At 41.3% G+C, this 25,818-nt stretch overlaps 1 protein-coding gene across 3 annotated transcripts in view; it reads right to left on the bottom strand.

Moving 5' to 3' along the window:
• The window catches only part of LOC114691802 (ATP-binding cassette sub-family G member 3-like), a 54,953-nt gene that overhangs the window by 24,277 nt on the left and 4,858 nt on the right, over positions 1–25,818 (bottom strand). For 2 of the 3 annotated variants that reach the window (XM_037209253.1, XM_028867328.2), the window contains exons 2-10: positions 19,213–19,430; positions 16,713–16,772; positions 15,973–16,087; positions 15,296–15,448; positions 12,130–12,266; positions 8,525–8,676; positions 6,353–6,454; positions 4,669–4,919; positions 3,765–3,847 (exon numbers count right to left, since the gene is read on the bottom strand). In XM_037209253.1, the coding sequence (XP_037065148.1) occupies positions 3,765–3,847; positions 4,669–4,919; positions 6,353–6,454; positions 8,525–8,676; positions 12,130–12,266; positions 15,296–15,448; positions 15,973–16,087; positions 16,713–16,772; positions 19,213–19,415 (1,256 nt within the window). In that variant the 5' untranslated portion in view covers positions 19,416–19,430. The remainder of the gene's footprint in view (positions 1–3,764; positions 3,848–4,668; positions 4,920–6,352; positions 6,455–8,524; positions 8,677–12,129; positions 12,267–15,295; positions 15,449–15,972; positions 16,088–16,712; positions 16,773–19,212; positions 19,431–25,818) is intronic. The other variant, XM_037209254.1, reaches the window with a different exon arrangement.

Raw genomic sequence — 25,818 nt, forward strand, 5'->3', positions numbered from 1 at the left:
CATTGTAAAGAAAACTTCATTTCTAACAATACTAAGATAAAAGCTGGACCAAGTTCCAGAGACATAAACACCCAGTTATGGTCTCTGGTCAAGGCAACCCCCAGCCCAGGGTGGATAGTCTGCTGGCCAACAAATAGTTATGAAGCTAAAACAAAGGCTTAATACATCAAAGTCTCCAATAGTACTGGGACGGGTTAGGGGGAATGCAGAATCTATGAGAGCTGGATTGGCTGTGGACTGATGGGTAAAAAGAACAGTCTCAAGAAGGTTAATCAGGTCCCAGGGATTCTCAGACAAAGGGGCATTCTGAGACTTCCAGTTGTACAGGTTACTGGTTACAAAGGACCAGTAATAAAAGGGCTGGTTCCTATCATTATCAGGAGGACCAGCTGTTCTCAAGGGAAGGGCAACTGCTCCTGGATCAGGACTTTCCCCTCTCCATCTCGAGTACCCCTCGATGGTACTCCCCCTGGGACAAGGTCTGCAGGAACCAGAGGAGGCTCTTCCTGGCACACTGTATTCGGCCTGTCCTGAAAGATACTCCCCTGCCTGATGAAGAAGTCACCTGGTACACTGATGGAAGCAGTTTTGGGCACAATGGACAAAGGTATGCAGGGCAGCGGCCACCACCTCAGAGGAGGTAGTCTGGGCTAAATCAATGCTCAGAAAGCAGAGTTGGTGGCTCTGACAAAGGCCCTGGAACTAGGGCGAGGGAAAGGGTTAATATCTACACTGACAGCCAATATGCATTCGCCACCACCCATGTGCATGGAGCAATATATAAAGAAAGGGGGCAGTTGACTACAGAGGATAAGATTATCAAAAAAAAAAAAGCCCTTCTCAAGGCCCTATGGAGTCCTAAGAAAGTGGCCATAATACATTGTCCAGGACACCAAATAGGAGACGGACAAATTCCAAAGGGCAATAATTTGGCAGATCAAACTGCCCAGGAGGTGGCACTACAGAGTGGCCCAGTTCTGGCCCTGGTCCTGGTGGATCCAGGACCTCCTGATTTGCCTGAAACTCCTTAACATGGAGGAGGACCTTGCCTGAACAAGTCCCTTCCCATGGTGCAGTGCACAGAGGCATGGTAGCGGTCAGCAAACAGCAAGGTTGTTTTGCCTGAATACCTGGGACAAAAGATGCTATGAAAAATTCACTCTGAAAGCTCAGGGCCATCCTCCTTCACCTGGCTAGCCAGTGTGTTGGACACAGACCACGCCCAGGCTTGTGTGTTATTAATAAGCCCCTTTGTCCTTGCATCGGATTTTGGCTCTGTGGTGGTCTTGCTTAGGGGTCGAGCAACATGGCACAACAATTTCCACATCAGTTTTTTTGGAGTTTGTGTCTGAATGTTTCCTGTGACAGTGTCTACACCATCTATATTGTTGTCTGTTTCTGCTGGGTTAAGATGTGCTCTCTACACAGGGCATAAACCAAGTACTAGCAGATTTGGAAAGCATTCAGACCTTGGCCTTCAGGAAGGTGAAAAGAAGACAGATGGAAATAGATGTAACAATCATCTTACTGCAGACTAACTCCTGATCCACACAGAAGACAATTCATAGAAGAACTGATTTTTATGTTTCTTCTTATCTTCAAAACTAAATCAGTGTTTTCCATACATCAAAACAGATTTGTACAGCTATGGAGCTGGTCCATTCAGCAACGTGTCTGCCATGCAGCTGTGAGGATCTGAGTTCAAATGCCTACAACACATGTAAAAATACCCAGCACAGTAGTTCTCATCTGTAACTCCAGTAATGAAGGGTGGATACTTGCAGCTCATTAGCCAGCCAGTCTGGCCAAGTCAATGAGCTCTAGATCTAGTGAGGGACCTGCCTGGAAAAAGAAAGTGGAAAGTCATCAGAAAAACCTGGCATCAACCTCTGACCTCCATATGCAGATTTATGCATGCTCACCAACATGCACATGCACACACTCACATACACATGAGTGCACCCCACACAAACCTGTACATATAACACCTCACTGTCTGTCTCTTTTTATCTCTCTCATCTGTCTTTCTGTTTCTCTCTATATCTCTGTCTCTGTTTCTCTCTGTGTGTCTGCCTGTCTCAAGAGAAGCTTCCTGAAGTTCTTAATCATCTTTCCGTAATTGTCAAGCCTCTCTGGCTATAGGGAGGTACCCTGAGGCTATGGGTGTCAAGCAGGAGGCCCAGTTGAGGAAACAATTTTATGCCATACATAAATTACAGTGAAAATTCTGAAAATTATGATTCTGATGAGACACTATGTTTGGAACATGCTATGGTCATTTTAAAAGGTTTAACATGAAAGGATATCTTTAAAGTCACATTATAGCTCAAATTAGACAAGGACCACAAAGGTGGCATCTATAAGACAAGTCAGGAAAAACTGAGTCCCATTCTATTACCCCACACTCACATTCAAACAAAGCAAATATGCTCAAGAAAATTGGCACCAAAGAAACAAAAGAAGAATAAATAGGTAAACTAAAACATTTATGTACCAAGAGCATTATAAACAGAACAAAAAGGCAACACACAGAAGAGACGAAATGTCTATGTATCATGTATCTGGTTTGGGATTCTCATCTCAGGAACAAAAATCACTGTAACTCAACAGCAAGGAACAGTTAAGGACCAGTGGGATGGTTCAGCAGTAAAGATGACTGCCGCCAAGCTTGATGACCTTGAGTACAATCCTAAAACCCATGTGGTGGAGGGGTCAGCTCTTGTAAACTGTCCTCTGACCTTCTCATGTATTCTGTAGTACATGCATGCCCACACATATACACACACTAAAGAAATAAATAATTTTGGAATGAAAAGAAAACTTTCGTATTTAAAATGGGAAATTGCAGTCACTTCATAAAACATCCAATGAAATATCATTTATTTTTTCTTAAATATCTTATTCAAAACAAGAAAGAACACAAGTTTAGGTGAGGATGTGGATGTATTGGAGCCCTTGGGTTGTGCTGGTGAGGATATAAAATAGTACAGTGGAGTTGGAGACAGGACAGCAGTTCCTCCAACAATTAACCCAATGACCTATGATTTGGCAACTCAAGCTTTCTACCTTAAAGAGCGAAAGTCCAGAGCTCAAACAGATGTATTGCACACTCAACAGCATGGTTCATAGCACTCAAAGGTGAGAGCAAACCACATTTCCAGCCACAGATGAACGGGAAACAACACAGCACACACACACATTGGTCCATTAGTCTGCCTTACAGAGCCCAAGAAATTCACACACATGCCACACTTTGATGAACCTGAGGACATTAGACCAATGGAAACAAGCCAGCCAAAACAAACAAGAACAAAACCCAAAAAACACGGAAACACAGATAATTGTGTGACTCCAATTCAGGGTTCCCATATTAGTCACATTCAATGACAGAAAATAGAATGGTTGATACCAGGAATTGGGAGTGGGCAGTATGTGGAGTCTTCTTTCAGAGCTCTTGGGTTCCATTTGGGAAGATGAAAAAATGCCCTACATTTAGAGTGTGATGATACTCATATAACATGAAGCTACTCCATACACAAAAACTGCTAAAATGTGAAATGTGTTGTGTGAATAGTTTCATATTATCTACACACAAACATGTGAAAAAGTGAGTTCATCCACTCAGGCTTCAATGTACCAACACACTCTATCACATCATAAAATGATTACGCGGTTCATGCCATGAATTCCAATTCTTGATGGATTTACATAAGCGTGAACAAAGTGACAGCATTTTCTGAAAATCAGGATCCAAGTTTGCGTACCTGGTCTGGACTTCAGTACAATCATTCCTTAGGAAACAGAAAGCGATGCCCACAAGCACGGCCAGAATAATTGTGATAATTGCCTTTCAAAAAGATAATGGGGAAAAGAAAAACTTTCATTAGGAATAGAAAGTATTCTATACATTGTGCATTATTTAAGATCAGATCTCTCTGTGGTGGTACTGTGTTTCCCAAAATATTGTACACCCTAATAAATGTATCTGGGGTCAGAGACAGAACAGCCACAAAGGCTAGAAAATGGTGGCACTCACACCTTTAATCCTACCATTCCAGAGGCAGAAATCCATGTGTTCAAGGATACAGCCAAGCATGGTGAACCACGCCTTTAATCCTCAGAGGGGATCAATGGCCCTGTTTCCTCATCACATGATCAACTACAGATCAACCCCCTTTCCCTCCCCAGTTACCTCCACCCTTCCTGCTTAAACTTTCTCCCAAGTCCATTCTTTCATCTGACATGCTACAGTTTTATCTGTTTATTCAGTTACCATCCATCCACCCACATGAAAAGTTACATCAGGGCAAAAGCCTTTGACTCCCTCACTCATTCCTGGACTCTGAACTTGTAGGATGCACTGGTGAATTAGACAGGTATGAGGAACTCCCAGGTGTGCTGAATTTCTTGTTACCTTCCCTGAATTAAATTTCCTACTGGGATTAGTCATTATAGTTCCCCTAAATAAAAAAAACAACCACTAAAAATGTTTTCTGTAACTAAAAAGTTAATCATGTTCTACTTGCTTTATTGAATATATGCCGAGTGGAGATGACAAATATATGGAACACAGTAGAAGACAAATGTGACCTGAAGTAGACCGACTCAGAAACAAATTGTTCCCACTTTAGTTTTTCACAATACAATTAATATAGTTCATCAGATTACCTGATTCCTAGTGACATCTGGAAAACCACAGTAATTTTTTAATAAATGAAAGATATTCCATCTGAGTTGATGCCAGAAAGGGGTGACACACGTGATCTCCTCCACGGCTGAGCTCCTCCCTGTCCTCTGTTCCCCCAAGAGTGGATCCAGTTCAGTTCTCGTTTCTCTGTATAAGGAGGACTGGGCATACATATTGGCTAATTTTTCTGTGACTTGGTGCTGTCTCTCAGAAAGTTCTGTATATTTGTCAGCTTTGAGATAAAAGTGGATAAAGACAAGAAACAGACAGTAATTTAACTGATTTTTCTGAGACACTTTTCATGAATAACACATACATTATGTACCAGTTTTTCTCTGAGACAGTCTCATGTACCCTAGGATGTAGCATGAATCTTAAAGAGTCTTATTAACAAAAACAAACCCAGAGCCAGGTATTGGGGTGAATGCTGGAAGATCAGAGAAGCAGAACAAGCCACAGCTACCTCACCTGGCCAACTTCTCAGATGATCCTGTTTCCTCAGACTGGGAGCCTCTGAGTGCTTATCCAAAGGAATCTCAGCTGAACTGCTTCTCGAAAGACTGAAAGCTTAACCAGTCAAAAGCTTCTAGTTTCTGGTCCTCATGCCTTATATACCTTTCTGGTTTCTGCCATCACTCCCTGGGATTAAAGGCTCACTTTCTGGGATTAAAGGCATGAGTTACCATGCTTGGCTATTTCCACTGTGGCCTTGAACTCACAGAGATCCATGCCTCCAGAAGCCTAGGATTAAAGGTGTGAGTGCCACCATATTCTAGCCTCTGTATCTAGTGGCTCTTCTGTTCTCTGACCCCAGATAAGTTTATTAAGGTGCACAATATTTTGGGGAACACAATTCCACCACAGTAGACTTGCCTCAAAGTTTGCTAAAAAGCCAAGGGTGACCTTAAAACTTCTCCAGGTCCTCCTGTGTCTGTCTCAAGGGCTAAGATGACAGGCATGCACTTCACGCACAGTTATGTGGTGCCAGGAACCAAAGGCATGTACATGCAAGGAAATGATGCTACCATCTGACTTACATCTTCAACCCACCAATTTTGAGCATAATAAAATTACCCCTGTGTAATTCCTTAACAGATTAGAAGAGTGTCCCTAACTGACCTGACTACTGTCACTATCCCATGGATATAGCAATGTGAATGACCTCTTCCCATCTGGACCCCAAGTCTTCACAAAGTCTTCCTTCCCTTTGTAACATAAAGGGCTGGTCCCTGCTTTCTGCTTCATGTGAATGTATATGCAAATGTAAAAACTGCCAAGTATCATGTTTTTTAAATATTATAAACAAAACCAGGCATTGTGACATAACCCTGTAATACCTATATTTGGGAGGTGAGGTAGAAAGAGCACACATTTAAGGCCAGCCTGGCTACATAAGCAAACCACATCTAAAACAATAACAAGAATAATATGACAAACAATAAGTACATTTACTTTTCTAACAGAAATTTCCTTTACAACTGACAGTATCATATAAATGGTCTGTTATAATTTAAATATAAAACACCAAGCACAACAGACAGAAAACACTATTAGCTAATTTTAGGACACTGAATTAACATGTAAAGCTACTATCTAAAGAACCACACTACTGTGTTATAATGAAATCCTTTAGGCAAAAAATCTGACTCTAAAAGATTCACATACCATCATGGCCTTCTTCCTCTGTGTCTAATAGAGCCGAGAAACCTCCATTAATGATGTCCAGGAAGAAGTCTGCAGGGTTGTTGTGGGAATCATATTCGTAACCTACAAAGAAGTTGGCCAAGAACACAACCCTGAGGACACTCTTCAGAGAGTGGGATGGGGAGGGGAGACAGAATCTAAGAGCTTCTTCCTCTTCTTGCCTCCCCCACTAACATCCTTTCCTCTTGCATATTCATTCATAATATTTCAAAAATACCTGCTTCCCAGTACAATATAAACATATATGTACATACACATTTATGAATATAGATGTATGTTGATGTGTATGTTCTACATACATATGAAACAATCTTTTGAATTTGGCCTAAATTTTATTGGACTCCAAAGACTCACAAACATTTACACTATTAAATGACAAAGTTTAATAAAAAACAAAGAGTGATACTGAGAGCTGCTGGTACAGTGGCTTTTACAGAGGCTACAAGAATATACAGCAGGTGGCAATTAATAATTCAGGTATCAACCCTCCAGATGAATAACTCTCTGATGGAGGAATCTCGCTAAGCAAGGCTCATGGCCCCAGACTCTGAAAGCCAGGTGCGTCTGTCTATAATTTCTCTCATGTACCACTATGTTTCTTCCCTAAAAACAGCTGCAGGAGTTCTCCCCAGTGCCTATGGGCATGGTTGTGTCTGTCTGTAATTCCACATGTGCAAAAACAGCTGTGGTATCTCCCCAATACCTGCACTCTGATATGTAATCTCATATAATATGTACCAGGATATCATGATCACCTCAATCTTATGGTCACTTATATTTGTGGACTGCCTGAAGATCACTCATCATTAAGCTGTATAATTTTGATATGTAGAAAATATACTAGGATATGCTTCATAACTAGATCTATTATTCCATGAGACTGTAAGACACTTAGGCCCTGTTTTTTATCACTAGCACAGACTTACATAAAGAAAACAGCAATTTCTTCTCAGTTCTAAGACATGCTACATACAATTGGCTGATTTTGAGCCTCAGAGCAAATTCAAACTAGACTGAATGCTTCCTAAGATAAACCTCCAGAGAAAATACACAAGGTATTCCAGGGTGTCTATTTGTAGAACCAAGGCCAGACACAAAGCAACATTGGTGCCAGTTCCCAACTTGATAAGTCTGGCTGATAAAGATCTACTCCCTAAAAAATTCCTCAGCAGCTTGTCTCACTGGGCACTGTGCCCCCGGCCTCAGGTTACAGCCTGAACCTTTCATCTGGGCATTGCCATGGTTAATCATGCCCTCATATGTAACTTGCTTTACTTTTCATGGGATGTATATAAGAGGATACAGAACCAAGAAAGAGGGAGAAGCTAGAGAAAAATAAAGAAAACGCCTCAGTATGTGTGTGAATCTGATTCCCTCAGAAAAATAAGAGTTATTCCTAAGTCCTACTACTCTGAAAGTATTCTTTTTGCAACCCTGGATGCAGTTCAGGGAGTTGGTCTCTCAGGGTGCTAGAGAGTAACCAAAAGCAAATATTTAAACCTATATTTGGAGATACATTATCCATAACTATATTCCTATTTTGCTAAAATGAAACTGACAGCATGAAACATTAAAAAATATTTCATCATCAAATCTAACTATGAAAAAAAAACAGGCAGGCACAAAAACATGAGTCCACAGAAGCCAGACCTAAGCCACTCTAGCCCCTAAGCACTGCCTAAACCTGAAATGCAAAGTTACAACTAATATAAGTAACATCTCCACAGCTCCTCAGAGTCAGACCACACTAGGGGAAAACTGAAAACCACCATGTGTTAAGTGATCAAGAACAGGATGATGCTGGGCTTTCCAAAGCTGTTCCAGTGACAGATAACTGGGCCTGAGGCCAGCATGTTAATTAAGAGGGTCACCACAACTGGGATGCAGAACAAGAAGCTCAGGAAAAATACTGTAACCCAGGCATGACACAGGACAGCAGAAAGAAAAGAGAGCTGAACAACAACCTGTGCTGCACAGCTAACAAAATCCTGTCACCAAATTAACCAAAGGTATTTAAAATGGTGAAACCCACACAGTAATTCTGAAGGAAGGTCAAGCAGTACTCCTGGGAAGCCCTGTTCTCTTCCCAGATCCCTTGAATGAAGGAGCTCTCACAGCAAAAGCCAGCCATACCTGCCGATGTGAAGTACTCCAATGCTTCTTGTGCAGGCCCATGATACATGACTTTTCCTGAGGCCACTAAGGTAAGGCTATCAAAAAATCTGAAGATGGAGTACTGGGCCTGATTAATGGAGAAGATGATTGTCCGTCCCCTCATAGACATCCTGAGTTCAAAGAGGGGAAAGTCATAAGTCAATGGAACATCGAAAACTTGAAATTCTCAACAAAATATTTTATTCCTGAAGTTATACTCTCTGTTCCCATTTCAGCTTGAATTTTCCTTAAAAACACTTCCTCTCACTTGTATTATGCACCTGATAGCTGTAGATGAATTTCTAAACAGTCTTATTAAATAAGAAACACAGAGCCAAATACAGGGGTAATAGCCGAAGAGATCAGAGCAAATAGCCATGCCTAGCCTTAGCTTACCACCACACAGTAACTTCCCCAGAGAGAGCTTCTTCCTGTCTGACCTGTGTTTTTATTGCCTTCCTGTTCTGCCTTGTCATTGGCTCTAAGCCCAGCCACATGACTTCCTCATCACTGCCTGTCTGTATAGACCCCCAGGTCTCTATGGTTGGTGCTGGGCTTAAAGCTGCGTTTCACCACGCTTGGCTGTGTCCTTGACCACACAGGGACTCTGTCTGCCATTTGATCAGATTAAGGGTGTGTGCTACCACCACCTGATCATTGGTTTAATTCCTGAACTACCATTTCAGGAAGTCATATCTTCTGTTAGGAGAAACAATAACCCAAAATACTCTTTAAAACTGATTTGAGCCAGGCGGTGGTGGCACATGCCTTTAATCCCAGCACTCGGGAGGCAGAGCCAGGCGGATCTCTGTGAGTTCGAGGCCAGCCTGGGCTACCAAGTGAGTTCCAGGAAAGGCACAAAGCTACACAGAGAAACCCTGTCTCAAAAAAAAAAAAACTGATTTGAAAACACATTTATAAAAGCTAGGTATGGTGGCATATCTGTCCTGGACTGACCAGCTCATCTACCACCCAGGCACACATCCAGGACTTTGAGTTTGCCTAACCCATCATCTACCCCATCTGTGACCTGCTGTAGCACATGTAGGGAATAGTGATCCTGCAGATCCATAGCTGCAGGATCTCCATGACTCAGGGTAGCAGCAGGATATCCCAGAGGAGTTTCAGTGAGGGTCCTGCATTGATGGTGTACCAGAAGCCAGAGGCCTTGAACCTCACCAACAACTGGTTATACAAGTAAAGCTGTTTGGACAGAAGGGTCTGCTCCATGATGTGCTGCAGCTCCCAGTGCCACTAATACACATGAAGGGGTGATGGGGGGGCGGGAGACAGAGGAGTGAATGTTTGTTTCTGTTTCTTTTATTCTCAGCAGGACCACTGGTTGGTAGCAACAAGATAAGGAGCAGAATAATGGCATAACAGCTGATTGTTTTCCCTGTCAGACTGTTAATGAATCACAAAAGGAAAAATTGTAATTTCATGTGACATAACCCAGAACCACCAGCATGATTAGATGATCAAGATTAAAGCCAGGGAAATGAGATGGATCAATGGGTAAAGACACTTGGTGCCAAATCTAAAGACCTAAGTTCAGTTCCCAGAACCCAGTTGGTGGAAGGAGAAAGTCAACTCATTGAGTTGTCCTCTAACCTCTACATGTATGCTACACACACACACACACACACACACACACACACACACACACACACACACATAAAACACACACAATAAAAAAAATGTTAAAAAAAAAAATAGTATCCTACCACTAGGATGCACTTCCAGGAGTGTTGGGGACCAGGGAGAACACAGCATATCAGGCCTGAGTCTGCTCCAGAACACTGGGAGGAACCACACTTAGGATGACCCATGTGATACACTAAGACTAGCCATGGCATGAGACACAGGGACAGAGAGAAGCGTTTCATACTGAAAATGACAAGAACTTGATCTTAGAGTGTCCTGAAGCAGACAGGAGAGGGGACAGACAGGGAGGGTGTGACACCTGAGGAGTCTACAGAATGGAAGGTGACAAGGCCCCAGGTGTTGACTTCCTCACTGGGGAGGTGCAATGGTGGATGATGTGGTTCTTGGAGGGACGGGCAGGAGTGTTTAGGGTGATGGACCATGATGTCAGAACAAAACAAAGAACAAGGGGAAGGAAGGACAGACAGAGAGTGCAGTAGAGTTCAACAGCCAGGAGGCCAGGTCATGGGAATGGGACAGTCCTTATGCGGTTCTTGGGGTTATTCAGTGTGAAACTCTTATTAATTTTTAAAATGAAAAAATCTTGCCGGGTGGTGGTGGCGCACGCCTTTAATCCCAGCACTCGGGAGGCAGAGGCAGGCGGATCTCTGTGAGTTCGAGGCCAGCCTGGGCTACCAAGTGAGTTCCAGGAAAGGCGCAAAGCTACTTAGAGAAACCCTGTCTGGAAAAACCAAAAAAAAAAAAAAAAAAAAAAAAAAAAAATCTAACTGTTACATTTTTTTCTATAAATGTTTCAGCCCCAGACATCTTTCTTGAGAGAAGGAAACATCACTTCTTTTAGTTCATTCTTCCCCGGGTTCAGGACCCAGACCTTGGGAATCATTCCCTCAGCTACCACATCCAGGGTCAGTCCCTGAGATAATGCTATTTATTCTATCTTCAAAGCACACCCAAAACATACCATTCCCTAACTAAGGAACCCCCACCTCTCAGCTTCTTGCTAACACTTTATATCCCCATGATGATTCTGCACAACCTTCTCCATGATGCATGCTCTGCTCTAAACTCAGAAACCTTCCCACATCCCCTGCCATGGAAACCTTAGTCCTTCCAGTGGCCCAGGTGGTCCAGGCAATCTACACCCAACCCAAACAAACCCCTCACTTCAACTGTGAATGAGGAGGGCTGAATCGTGTCCTTCCAAAGACTCATTGGTTGAAGTCTTCACATCTAAGAATTTAGAATGTGGTTATCATGTGGTTTAAAGACTCTTGAAGACAAGAGTCTTTAAAATGGTAATTAAGTTTAAATGAACTTACTAGTGTGTACTAGTGGTGTACTAGTAGTGTCCATTTAAGGGATCAGGGCATAGACACATAAAGAGGAAGGAGACACCATCCACAGCTCAGTGACCCAGGCCTCAGGAGACACAGTCTGTGGATACATTAATATCTGGCTTCCAGAATCCATAACTGTAATAAATTTAACTTCTATCAAGTCACCCAGTCTGTTGTGTTTTTAGCAGTAAACTAGCAACTTTTCATCCCCTCAGGCTACTGGGTCTAGTCAAGTTGGGCTATTTAATGTTCCAGACACAGCAAACATGCTTTGCCTCAGAACAAATGCATTTTCCCTCCATACAGCACTCTGATCAGATCTCAGTCACTCACACCCAGCTCACTTGACACTTGCTTGAGGGTTATGGGGGCATTTATTTAAAGCAGTGCTCCACCTTCACCACAGCCATCTTTCCCTATGCTCTTGTCTCATTGTTCTTGATGTGTGTTCCTTGTTAATTGAAGTTTCCCTCTAACAAACAAGGAAGAAACTCTGATGCTTACTTCTGAATCTCCTGCACCAAACACACACAAGTGACCAAGTATTGAGTGAATAAAACTTAATGCTCCTTTAGCACTTACCTTCTCAGGACCGAGATGATATCTGTCATAGTGCTCAAGTCTAAGCCAGTGGTGGGATCATCCAAGAACAGAATGGGATGCTCGGCGACCAGCTCCATTGCTATACTGGTCCTTTTCCTGAGCTCCTTAGATCTAGGCTAGAGCACCAACAACCATCATTATCAACAAGAACAATCACAGTCATTGTCATTGTTGAACTTGCCTCTTCCAGGATTAAAATGTTTTGTTATATCATTATCCTGAGGAGCACAATGTGGGCACCTGGGAGAAGAAGGAGGATTTTCTTTTCCAAGTGAGTAGAAAGAGGCTGAGATCAGACTTGACATGAAGCCCGTGCTAATGACAGTTACTGTTTGTTCTTTATCAAGTCACATGTTCTATGGTAATGAGTTATCACACTCCAAGTCTGGCACAGTGAGATCTCTGTCGTAGGAATGAGGAAGACGGGACAGGAGAAGATGACTTATCTCTAGTAATTTGGTAGTCAATTAACACCCTCCCAACACACACAAGAAAGGCACTCTACACAACACACAGGCACATACACACACACAGGCATATAAACACACAAGTGGACACACAGACACACTATCACTTTGATAGTTAAGAATAGAGTTTATAGGTAAGCAGATGTCCTTATTTTTATGGATGAAAAGTAATTAAGTACTCAGGAGTAAGATACTCCCTAACATTGTTTTAAAATGCCACAATGAGAAACAGCTTCAGTGAGCATGCTTTTGTAAACACTCATGGGCCCAGGAGGCTGGTATTAGCAGTGTACTATAGTGCAGGCTACACAACAGTCAATCTTTTGGAGTAATGACCTATTGCCTCTACATTTCTTAAATCAAAATCTTATGAAAGGCTGAAGAGAAGTCTTAGCAGGGAAAAATCACTTGCCACGCATACCTGAACCCTGGGTTCAATCCTTGGAACTCATATATAAAGCTATATGCAGAGGAATGCATCCTTAATTCCATCAAGATGTAATTACAGTGAGATGGGAGGCGGGTCAGGAGCATCAGGCATGCGTGCAGAGCATCAGCAGAAAGAGACAGACCCTGCCTTACAAACAAGGTGGGAGGAGAGAAAGGACCTTTGACAACGGTGTCCTATGACCTCCATGTGTGTGCTATGGCATGCAAGTGACCGCCCACGCGAACATACACACATATGCACACACACACACACACACACACACACACACACACACACACACATACACACAAATGCAGGCATACACACATACACATTTTTTAAAGTATTCATAAAAATTATATTAAAGTTCTTGCAATATATTACTTTCATAACTTCAAGAAGTTAATAAATAACTTCATATGTTGTCCCTAAAAAACAAGTAAACACCTTAGGGCAATGACTAATTATTGTTAAAAACAGAACAATAGGAAGAAGTTTATTGTAGACATAAAACTATGTAAATAAACAGAGCCAAGCAAACAAAATTCCATCACTCAGGAAAAAGAGAAAGCATGGTGAATGTGAGCTTTTCTATTGTTCTTCCCAACAAAATCTACAATATCTCATAAACGACTGTAGAGAAGTATTGTGGGAATCAACAGCCAATACCTTCCTGTTCCTCACTGCCTCTAAGAAGGAACCACCACAGGAATTAATCCATGAGAATAATATTCTGGGTAGCCCATTTCCATCCATACCACCAAATGTCTGCTCAGCAGACATCTATATATAATCTTCTCAATGAGTTGATGTCACTGTGAGAGACAGGATGGTTTGGAGGACACAAGAAGAGGAAAAACTCTAGGCATATAATAAATTTAAATGCCTTATCAAGTTCTGTAAACAATGTAATCATAAGCATTTGGGGACTGCGAATGGTTAGAGACCTGACAGGCTGAGGATATCAAGATTTTAGTTAAGAATGGAATTGTTAAATCAGCAATCACTAATTTTTAAAGATTAAGAATAATTATTTAGGAATGAAGTATTACATAATAGTCTTTTAAAACGTGTTAGTCTTTTAAAACTAGTTAGCTATGACATAGTTAGCTGTGAAGTTCACCACTTATCTATTACCCCTCCTAATCCTACACAAATCCTCACAGGAGTCACCAGGTTCACTGTTTCTCTTGCTCAAGTTTGTATCATTAAAACCTAACACAGGAGCTGGTACTAAATATTGACAGACGATAAGGAAGGAGGGAGCGGGGGCAAAAGGCTATCCTATGTTTTCGTCTAGACACTAAGATAAGATGGTCTTGCAAAAAGTAAACGAGGAGTGAAAGGTTTTATTTCAGCATAAAATTTGAAAGTAGAGTCAACCATTGCAGGGAAGTCCAGGCAGGAAGCTGATGCAGTTGGTTACATCCAGTCAAGAGCACAGAGGGGATGAATGCATGCAAGCCTGTCAGTGTTCAACTCACTTTCCCCATTCTCATGACACCCAGGACCCAAACCCAAAGAATGGTGCTGCCTAAGTGGGCTGGGTCTTTCCACATCACTTAACTCAATCAAGATAGTCACTTACAGAAATGACCACAAGCCAGCTGACGACAATCCCTCATTGAGACTCTCTTCTAGATGATTCCAGGTGGCTCCAGACTGTGTCAAGGTGACAGTTAACACTAGCCACCACAGACAGGATGAGATAAAAACACAGAAAGGCTACAGAAAATAACAAGCACTGAAAAAGTCAGAACTAAATGCTAAAAGAGACCAAGTACAACCCTGGAGGGAATAAATGCAGAGTGAAACACAGAGCCAGAGTCCTCAATCCCACGTCATATGTCAGTCCAGAAAACATTCTGAAACAACAAAGGGACAAGTCCTCGGGGAAGAGACAATAAACAGAAGAAAGCACTTGTCAGATTCTCCATGAGTCAAGAGTTTAAGACTGAGGAGGAGGAGGAGGAGGCTCATGTGAGGAAACTTGGAAATGGCCATGTGAGGAACACTTTTCCCTCCTGGATCACACTCCATTCCCAGGTTTAACCACTGCTAAGAAGGCTTCCCAGCTCAATCTCCACTTTACATCTTGTAACCAGTCACTTACTCATTAATACAGAGAGCAGCCACCTGGACCACACACATTAGAGGAAACTGATAATGGAGGGTCATTTTATCAACATGAGGATTTTGGGGGGGTTGGGGGGGACTCTGAAATTTTCAAGATTTTTCTTCACATTACCTTGACATTTGCCACTTTATCCAGATGCAGAAGTTCAAGGACCTCATCAATTCGCCTTTTTCGTTCATCTCTCATTACAGTCATTGGGAGTCGAAGAGCTGCTGAGAACTCTATATTTTCTCTCACAGTCACCGTGTACATCACCACATCTTTCTTAAGGTTAAATAGTATATCAATTAAATATAGTTATCACTAAGACAATCATTCTAACAAATGTAACCTAATCCTCATATAAACCACACACAATGTAATACTCTACTGAAAAATAAGCTTTCAGTGTTACTAATCTCAATCCAGAGCCTGAAGCAATCATTTCACACACATACACCCTCCCATTTGCCTTCCAAGAGATTTAGGTGACTGCTACATGCAATTATTTGCAGTAAACAACTTCTAAGCAGTGGAGAAAGATGAAGGAACAGCAAAGTCAGATAACAGTAGTCAGATAACAGCTGCAGTTACTAATGCTGTTCCACTGCTGTCAGAATCCAATCCCTCCCCATCTTCCTATTTAATAATGCCAACCTCGGGCTAATGAGTCATTAGGAAAAGCTGGTGTAGAGAAAGTTGGGACTGTATTCTGTGATATAATTAATTGGAAACACAACAAATCTATAAGCTGAGCATCTAATACAGAAGCAGGGGAAATATAAAATTACAAACCCACCAACACTTACTTGTGGTACATAACCAGAAATACATTTGAAATTAGCAGGTCGAGGTTTCCCATTTATCAAAATATCTCCTGATAATCCACGTGGATCTTTCCTTGCAGCTAAGACATCCAATAACCTACAAAGGGTTATATATGTTGTATAGTTTACTTTCTCCCTTCAGTAAAAGTTATCACCTTTGAGCTACTCAGAAAACAAAAATTCTGCATATCATAAGTTGAACTGAAATCATACACACACACACACACACACACACACACACACACACACACACACTTCTGCTCATTGTGTGCTCTAACACAGCCCAGAATTATGAATGCAAGACGTGATCCACAGGACCGCCCCTCCCTGCAATCTGACCTGGGACTCAAACTCATAATGAGCTGCTGCATTTTGAGAATTGGGCCTAGTGATGATTTCTCATTCCCAGAAAACTTTGCTCCATCTTTCTAATTTTAATACTATCCCCCCACATTAATAATATGACCCAACACCATATACAATCACTCTATCACTTCCTATCAGTAAAGTGGACCTAGTAAGACTGTTCTGGGTAGAAAATTGAATGCACCATTCTGCACATTATACACAGCACATGGGTTCAGACTCACACATATACTCACACAATACTTACAGACTCACACTATACACTCACACAGTACATAAATAACCCCTGTGGAAGTGATTTTACAGCACAGAAAACTGGATACAAAGGGCTTGCATGTGCTTTCCGTTATACTCACCAAGATCTGCTCCCATCTTCAGGTCCCATGATGGCATTGAGGCCAGGTCTCATGATCCCACTGCAAACACAAAATCATACTGGGTGATATTTTATTTAATAGACGTTATATTAGCTCAGTGTCTACACTGAATATTCTATTGAAATTGGATGGAATTGTACACACATAATAAGTACAAACTCGTAGGAAAATTTTAAATATTAATAGAGGTTTATTGTTTATGAGAGATGCTGAATGCTAGTGGTGACTCATGAGGAAAATGCCTCAGATATCACAAAATCCTTTTTCTTTATTATTTAAATGACTTCTCCTTTTAAAACATGATGCATCTAAGTTCATTGTTCCTTGAAGCAAGCAGCAGGATCTCATGAAGTCTCTATTACACATATGGCCTTTATGTATCAAGTACACAACAGCTTCTTGCTAATGTTTGATGATCAGTATCTTCATACAGCCCTGCTTGCTGCCTCGTAAACCTCATCACAACAAACCAATGATTCACGGGATATCAGTAGCAGTGTCATATGGTGATATTTTATTTGTACTGAAATGTGATTTTATTTGTATATTAATAAATAAAGTTGCCTGGGGGTCAGAGCTAATAGCAAGCCATAGCAGAAGCTGGGCAGTGGTAGTGCACGCCTTTAATCCCAGCACTTGGGTGGCAGAGCTAGGCAGATCTCTGTGTGTTCAAGGATACAGCCAGCATGGAGACACATGCCTTTAATCTCAATACCAGCCATAGAAGACCTGGAGATCTATACAGACAGGCAGTGATGAGGAGGTCATGTGGTTGGGTTTACAACCAATGAGAAGGCAGAATAGAAAGTCAATAAAAAGGACAAACACACAGGATGTAGGTCTCTTGCTGAGGAGGACAGCAGTGGCAGTGAAGAGTAAGGTTTTTAGCTCATAGCTTTTGCTCTGAGCTCTTGGGCTTTCATCTTTGCATTGGCTCTGTGTTTCTTATTTAATAAGATTGTTCATCTACAGTGTCATTACTATTAAAATAGGATCAAACAAAAATCAATGCATCTTAAATAGAAATCCAAAGACTAGAAAAAAGCTCTCCAGAGGACAGGAGAGCATTGCCAAGTTTAACATTCAAAACAAAACAAACCACCACCTTAATCAAAATAGGAAAGCTAAATACAAACCTACAAAATGATGAGTTCCTTTCCTGGTACAGTGACTAGCATATGCTCAGTTTAGAATTGGGAGATATCCTTCAAGTAGAGGACATTCTTCATGGATGTATAGGTACAGCACAAACACAAGGTATGTCAGAAAACTGATTGATTGACAGTAGTGAATATTCAGATTAAATATTTCTTATAGAGAACTTAGGTATGTTCCTATTTCTTATTATTTCATATTCAGACAATGTGTCAATCCTTTCCCCTGCCCATTTCCATCTTATAAGAAAATGATGGAAGTTCTGGTAGAGGAGCAGAAATGACCAGTGCCCAAGAACAGAGACCATGGTTGGGATTGGGAGGAAGAGTCTAACAGACTGAGGGCGGAAACCTTGGTATGTGTGCTCTGTCCTCAGAATTTGGTCAGAAGCAAGTCTTCTCTGTGTTATGGAACAATGTGTGGAATGTTGGTTTTAGCTCTTCTTAGCTCTTAATGAATTTTGAGCAAATACACAAGGACCCTAACGTTCTGCTGTTGGGACTTCCTAATTGCTTCCATCTCATCACTTGTAACTGGCCCAGACAGCCTGTTAGAAACCCTCAGTTCAGTTATGAGAGTGCATGGTACAGACACATATACAACTCCCTTATATATTCAAATTTCTAGGTATTAAATTTTCAATATTCCCTCATCATATGTTGATTTTAATAGTGTGTCTTTGGTATTATGTTTTCATCCCTAATTTTATTGAATTAAAATCATTTCTCAGGGTGTTTTTGGTGTGTAATATGTCTAAGGGAGTGTCAAGCTTGTTTGTGTTTTCAAAGAACCAACTTTTTGTGTCATTAATCCAATAAGTTGTTCTTTTAGTCTCCATCTCATTAATTTCACTGTGATCATGAATCTATCTGTATGTATGACAAGGTGTGGCTGGGGATGGTTCACTGGGTGAATCACTTGCTGTGTGAGGGGGAGGACCTAAGTTAAACATCCAGAATTCACATGACGTTGGGTACAGTAGTGGGCACCTGAAACTCCATGCTCTATGGAGAGATGGAGACAGACAGGAGAACCCCAGGACTCTTGCAGGCTGCTAGCCTGGCGCACCCAGCAGTGAACAGTGAGAGACTCTGTCTGCAACATGGTAGAAGGTGAAGACCAGTGCTCAAGGTTGTCCTGTAATAGCCTTGTGCCATGGGTGTGTCATAGCATGCACACATCTGCACATGTGAACTCATACACACACTAAACAGATATAAACACTGAATATACACAAACACATACATAAACACACAGCTGATTGATGATAGACAATTTGTTGAAAACGTTGTTCAATGTTGTGACATTTAGTTCATGCACATACTTGATATTATATAGTCTTCCTATCTCATATGTTTTTTTTCGAAATGGAAAGCCACTCTGCACAGTTTCTCGATAGCTGATGTTATGAAAACTCAACACAGCTTCTCCAGTCAATGTGTCCGGGTCACCGGTGTCCATTCCAGGAAGGTCACTGGGATTTCTTTCTATCATCGGGATTGCAACAGGGTCATCATTGGAAGACATCTCCAGCGGTTCTTCCTGTAGAAGGAACAGCAATAGTGAATTGATGGTCCACACAAACAACATTATTCCAAGGTCTTTTCTACATGCACTTCAGTTCCACAGCAAGAGTGACACAGAACATTATGCACTCATAATGTGGAGAGCTAATCCACCACTGGGAACTCAGGCAGGAACTGAATCATACAAGATACCTAACTCCTTGATATAATAATGCATACACTTCAAAATGATCACACTATCAATACACCTAGGGCTTTCTGCAACTACAAGGTGGTGGTCATGGAGAACACAGCCCCAGTGTCAACAGAAAGCAGCCACCACCTCCTGTGTGTCTTCTCTTTTTGCGTATTTTCTTCTTCATTTTTCTTAATCAACTCTGCTGCTGCTGCTGCTTCTTAGCAAAACTGGTAAAAAAAAAAAATGGTAATCATTGAACATAGCACTCTGGCAATCAAGACGTTTATTATACCCCAGGTGGGATTTTTAGATGGTCCCTGGCTTAAGTTTTTTTAGGTCATAAGAATGTGGTCTCCTTATTGGCATGAACTGTGGACGATAAATGACAAAACTGAATGTATTACATGAAAAGAATTCCGTCTCCAGGGGTGGTTAGCAGAGAGAACCCATAAAATAAAATCTTGATGGAACCGGTCGGCTGTGCGGTGCACTTTAATTAGCTTTAATGGAGGACCTGCCATGCTTTCACTGACTTATTAAGTAGTGGCCGCAGGAAGTCCACTAAGTCGAAGCAGATATTTAATCCTAGACATTCTGACCTCGGTATGTGCAGTCAAATTTTAACCTATTGCCACCAATTTCTACTAAAGAAAATTTGATTCAAAGGAGAGTCTGTGGCATTTCCATCTGTGATTTAGAAGTTGTAATTTTTTTTTTTTTTTTTTTTTTTTTTTGGTGATGCATGTGAGCAACTTAGGGCACACCTGAAAGCTCTAGAACAAAAAGAAGCAAACTCACACAGGAGGAGTAGATGACAGGAAATAATCAAACTGAGGGCTAAAATCAATGAAATAGAAACAAAGAGAACAGTACAAAGAATCAATGAAACCAAGAGTTGGTTCTTTGAGAAAATCAACAAGATAGATAAGCCTTTATCCAAACTAACCAAAAGACAGAGAGATAATATCCAAATTAACAAAATCACAAATGAAAAGGGAGACATAACAACAGACACCAAGGAAATCCAGAGAATCATTAGCTCATACTTCAAAAGCCTGTACTCCACAAAATTGGAAAAATCTAAAAGAAATGGACAATTTTCTGGACAGGTACGACATACCCAAATTAAATCAACACCAGATGAACAATTTAAGTAGATCTATTACCCCTAAGGAAATAGAAGCAGTCATTAAAAGTCTCCCAACCAAAAAAAGCCCAGAGTCAGATGGTTTCAGTGTAGAATTCTACCAGAATTCCAAAGAAGAGCTAATACCAATACTCCTCAAATTGTTCTACACAATAGAAATAGAAGGAAGATTGTCAAACTCTTTTTATGAGGCTACAGTTACCCTGATACCCAAACCACACAAAGATGTAAGAAAGAAAGAGAATTGCAGACCAATCTCCTTCACAAACATTGATGCAAAAATACTCAATAAAAAACTAGCAAACCTAATCCAAAAACACGTCAAAAATATCATCCATCATGATCAAGTAGGCTTCATCCCAGCAATTCAGGAATGGTTCAACATACGAAAATCTGTCAATGAAATCCATTATATAAACAAACTGAAAAAAAAAAAAAACACATGATCATCTCATTAGATGCTGAAAAAGCCTTTGACAAAATCCAACACCCCCTTCATAATAATGGTCTTGGAGAGATCAGGGATACAAAGAACATATCTAAACATAATAAAGGTAATATACAGCAAGCCAACAGCCAACATCAAATTGAATAAAGAAATTCAAAGCAATGCGACTAAAATAAGGAACAAGGCAAGGCTGTCCACTCTTCCCATATCTATTCAATATAGTACTAAAACTTCTAGCTAGAGAAATAAGACAACAAAATGAGATCAAGGGAATACGAATAGTAAAGGAAGAAGTCAAACTTTTGCTATTTGCAGATAACATGATAGTATACATAAGTGACCACAAAAATTCTCCAGAGAATTCCTACAGCTGATAAACAACTTCAGTAATATGGCAGGATACAAGATTAACTCAAAAAAATCAGTAGTCCTCCTATATACAAATGATAATCAGGGCTGAGAAAGAAATCAGAGAAACATCACCACTCACAATAGCCACAAATAATATAAAATATCTTGGGGTAACTCTAACCAAACAAGTGAAAGACCTGTATGACAAGAACTTTAAGTTTTTAAAGAAAGAAATTGAAGAAGGTGTCATAAAATAGAAAGATCTTCCATGTTCTTAGATAGGTATGATTAAGAAAGAAAAAAAAGTCAATTTTACCAAAAACAATCTACAGATTCAATGCAATCCCCATCAATACCCTAACACAATTCTTCACAGAACTAAAAAGAACAATACTCAATTTCATATGGAGAAACAAAAAACCCAGGATAGCTAAAACAAACCTGTATAATAAAGGAACTTCTGGAGGCATCACTGTTCCTGACTTCAAGTCTACTATAGAGCTATAGTAATAAAAACAGCATAATATTGAAATAAAAACAAACAGGTGGAACAATGGAATCAAATAAAAAACCCTGACATTAATCCACAAACCTATGAACACCTGATTTTGACAAAGAAGCCAAAATTGTCCAATGGAATAAAGAAAGCATCTTCAACAAATGGTGCTAGTATACTGAATGTTGATGTGTAGAAGAATTCAAATAGATCCATATTTATCACCATGCACAAAATCCGAGTCCAGATGGATCAATGACCTCAACATAAATCCAGTTATACTGAACCTGATAGAAGAGAAAGTGGGAAATAGCCTTGAACATACTGGCACAGGAGAACACCAGTGGCACAGACACTAAGATCAACAACTAATAAATGGGACCTCCTGAAACTGAAAAGCTTCTGTAAGACAAAGGACATGGTCAATAAGACAAAACAGCAGCCTACAGAATGGGAAAAGATCTTTACCAACCCCACATCTGACAGAGGGCTGGTCTCCAAAATATATAAAGAACTCAAGAAACTAGACATCAAAATACCAAATAAACCAGTTTAAAAATGGGGTACAGATCTAAACAGAGAATTCTCAACAGAAGAATCTCAAATGGCTGAAAGACATTTGAGAAATTGCTCAACATCCTTAGTCATCACAGAAATGTAAATCAAAATGACTCTGAGATACCACCTTATATGGTGATATTTTATTTGTACTGAAATGTGATTTTATTTATATGTTAATAAATAAATTTGCCTGGGGGTCAGAGCTAATAGCAAGCCATAGCAGAGCCGGGTGTTGGCGGCACACGCCTTTAATCCCAGCTCTTGGGAGGCAGAGCCAGGTAGATCTCTGTGAGTTCGAGGATACAGCCAGCATGGAGACACATGCCTTTAATCTCAATACCAACTGTAGAAGACCTGGAGGTCTGTACAGACGGGCAGTGACGAGGAGGTCATTGGGTTTACGACCAATGAGTAGGCAGAACAGAAAGTCTATATAAAGACAAACAAACAGGAAGTAGCTCTCTTGGCTGAAGAGGCTAGCTGCAGCAGACGGGTAAGGCTCTTAGCTCTGACCTCTTGGGCTTTCATCTTTGCATTGGCTCTTTGTTTCTTATTTAATAAGATGGTTGGTTACATCTACAATCTTACACCTGTCAGAATGGCTAAGATCAAAAACAATGATGAGAGCTTATTTTGGTGAGATGTGGAATAAGGGTAACATTTCTCCACTGCTGTTAGGAGTGCAAACTTGTACAGCCACTTTGGAAAACAGTATGGTGGTTTCTCTGAAAAATGAGAGCCAATCTACCTCAAGACCCAGTGATATCATTCTTCAGCATAAATCCAGAGGATGCTCAATCATATCACAAGGACACTTGCTCAACTATGTTCATAGCAGCATTATTTGTAATAGCCAGAACCTGGAAACAACATAGATGTCCCTCAACCAAAGGATGGATAAAGAAAATATGGTACATTTATACAATGGAGTATTACTCAGCAGTTAAAAAAAGTGATATCCTGAGTGAAGTAACCAAAACCCAGAAAGACAAACATGGTATGAATTCACTAATAAGTGGATATTACATGTAAAGCAAAGGATAACCAGGATAAAATTCACAGCCCCAGAGAAGCTAGGTAACAAGGAAGACTCTAAGAAGGACACATGGATTGCTGTGGGAAGGGGAAATAGATGAGATCTCCTGGATAAAATGCAGATGGGGAAGAGCAGAGAGGAGGGGATGCAGGATGGGATATGAGGAAATGGGATGGTCCAACTAGGGAGAGACAGAGTGGGAGAGCAATGAAAGAGAAATCTTAATAGAGGGAGCCATTGTGGAGTTAGGGAGAAACCTGGTGCCACAGAAACTCCCAGGAATCCACAAAGATAAATTCTAGCAATAGTGGAGAAGGTGTTCGTTATTTGGCGGCGCTCTTACCCTGCAAGGAAATGTCATGAAACATGAAAGAATCCACTAACAAGAGTTTTATTAAGATAAGAGAGAAAGACAGGGGTGCTCAGGCCTGTTAAAAAGACACGTGCATGGGAAAGAAGAAGAAGCTGGGAATGTGGCACTGACTTATAAAGGTTGGGTGGCGCACGTGTACACAGGTAGATCACATGGTTTTGTTGCACACTCTTACACAACCATGGAAAGCCACGGGGTCCTGGTCACATGAGACACCTTAACCTGGAAATGGCTATTTTGACTTGGAACTGGATAGGTGGAAGTGTCTAGGTCCACCGGACATGCCCAACCATGGGGGCGTGTTGTGAATCTATCAGAAGGTGCCTGAACTGGCCTTCTCCTGTAATCAGATTGGTGACTACCCTAATTGTCATCATAGAACCTTCATCCAGTAACTGAGGGAAGCAGATGCAGAGATCCACAACCAAACCCTGGGCCAAGTTCCCAGGAATCCAGTGGAAGAGAGGGAGGAAGGGTTATATGAGCAACAAGGGTCAAGATGATGATGAGGAAACCCACAGAGACAGCTGACCCAAGGTACTGTGAGCTCATGGACTCTAGACTGACAGCTAGGGAGCCTGCATGGGACCAACCTAGGTCCTCTGCATGAAGGTGACAGTTGTGTGCCTTGGTCTATTTGTGGGGCCCCTAGCAGTGGTGCCAGGATCTGTCCCTGGCTCAAGAGCTGGATTTTTAGAACCCATTCCCTATGATGGATGCCTTGTTCAGCCTTGAGGCATGGAGGAGGAGCTTGGTCCTCCCTCCACTTGATATGCCAGACTTTGTTGATTCCCCATGGGAGGCCTTACCCTTTCTGAGGAGTGAGTGGGGGGCTGGTAGAAAGGAGGTGGAGGGGAGGGAATGGGAGGAGATGAGGGAGAGAAAACTGGTTGTTATGTAAAATAAATTTTAAAAAAAAGATTTAATTGCTCTACTATTTATTAAGAAATGTGCTCTTTTTGCTTTTCTTCTGTTTCTTTGAAATAGGTAATAGAAAGAAAGGTCGTAAAAGTCACAGGTTTTGGTAATTGAACCACATGGCATTCTATGGCCAATAAACCTTGGCTCCTGCATGTAGGGACTTATGGTACTGGTACCTCAGTAGGCTGGTACCTCAGCCCTCAGGTGGCTGCTAAGTGACGGGAGCCATAAGCCTACGCGACCCTTGACATATATGCTGCCATATTTGGGGTTCTCTCCTCTTTTCTTAGATCTAGGCCTTGCTTAAGTCTCCATAGCACCAGAACCTCTTCCCACAGATACTAGAACCTCTTCTCAGATATCAGGTGAATGAGCTACAGTTAGGCAATTAGGCAGTTAGACAAGGGTAGATAGATAACCTTCAGAGCAACATTTCCTGGTGGCTGAACAGCCCATAATTAAGTCCCTTCCTGCTTAATTAAGTCTTTTCCTGCTCTCAACCCCCTTTGCCTACCTATATATGCCTTGAGAGTAAAATAAAATTTTGGAGCTTGCTCAGACATCCTGTCTTGCTCTCATTCTTTGTGTCTCTTGTCCCTCTCATTCGCCGGCCCTCCCTTTAGGTCCCCGTTGAAGACCCCGCTGGCCGAGGCAGCTAAGAGCACACAGGCTGAAGAGGACAGGAGCTCTCCTGCAGGCGTTTCTAATCAGCCTTTGCCTTAGTGTGCTGCTTTGTTTAACCATTGTCAGAGGTCAGAGTTGAAAAGCTAAAACCCTAGATACCTGTGGAATGTGTGCCTGGGTGCAGTTACTCATTCTCGGTGTGTCCTTTCCTCCCCTGGCACAGCACTCCAGTGTGCCTGTGGACCTTCTGCTGTTGACAGCCTCCTACC

The sequence above is a fragment of the Peromyscus leucopus genome, chromosome 10 (assembly GCF_004664715.2).
Source record: "Peromyscus leucopus breed LL Stock chromosome 10, UCI_PerLeu_2.1, whole genome shotgun sequence".
NCBI classification, from domain to species: domain Eukaryota; kingdom Metazoa; phylum Chordata; class Mammalia; order Rodentia; family Cricetidae; genus Peromyscus; species Peromyscus leucopus.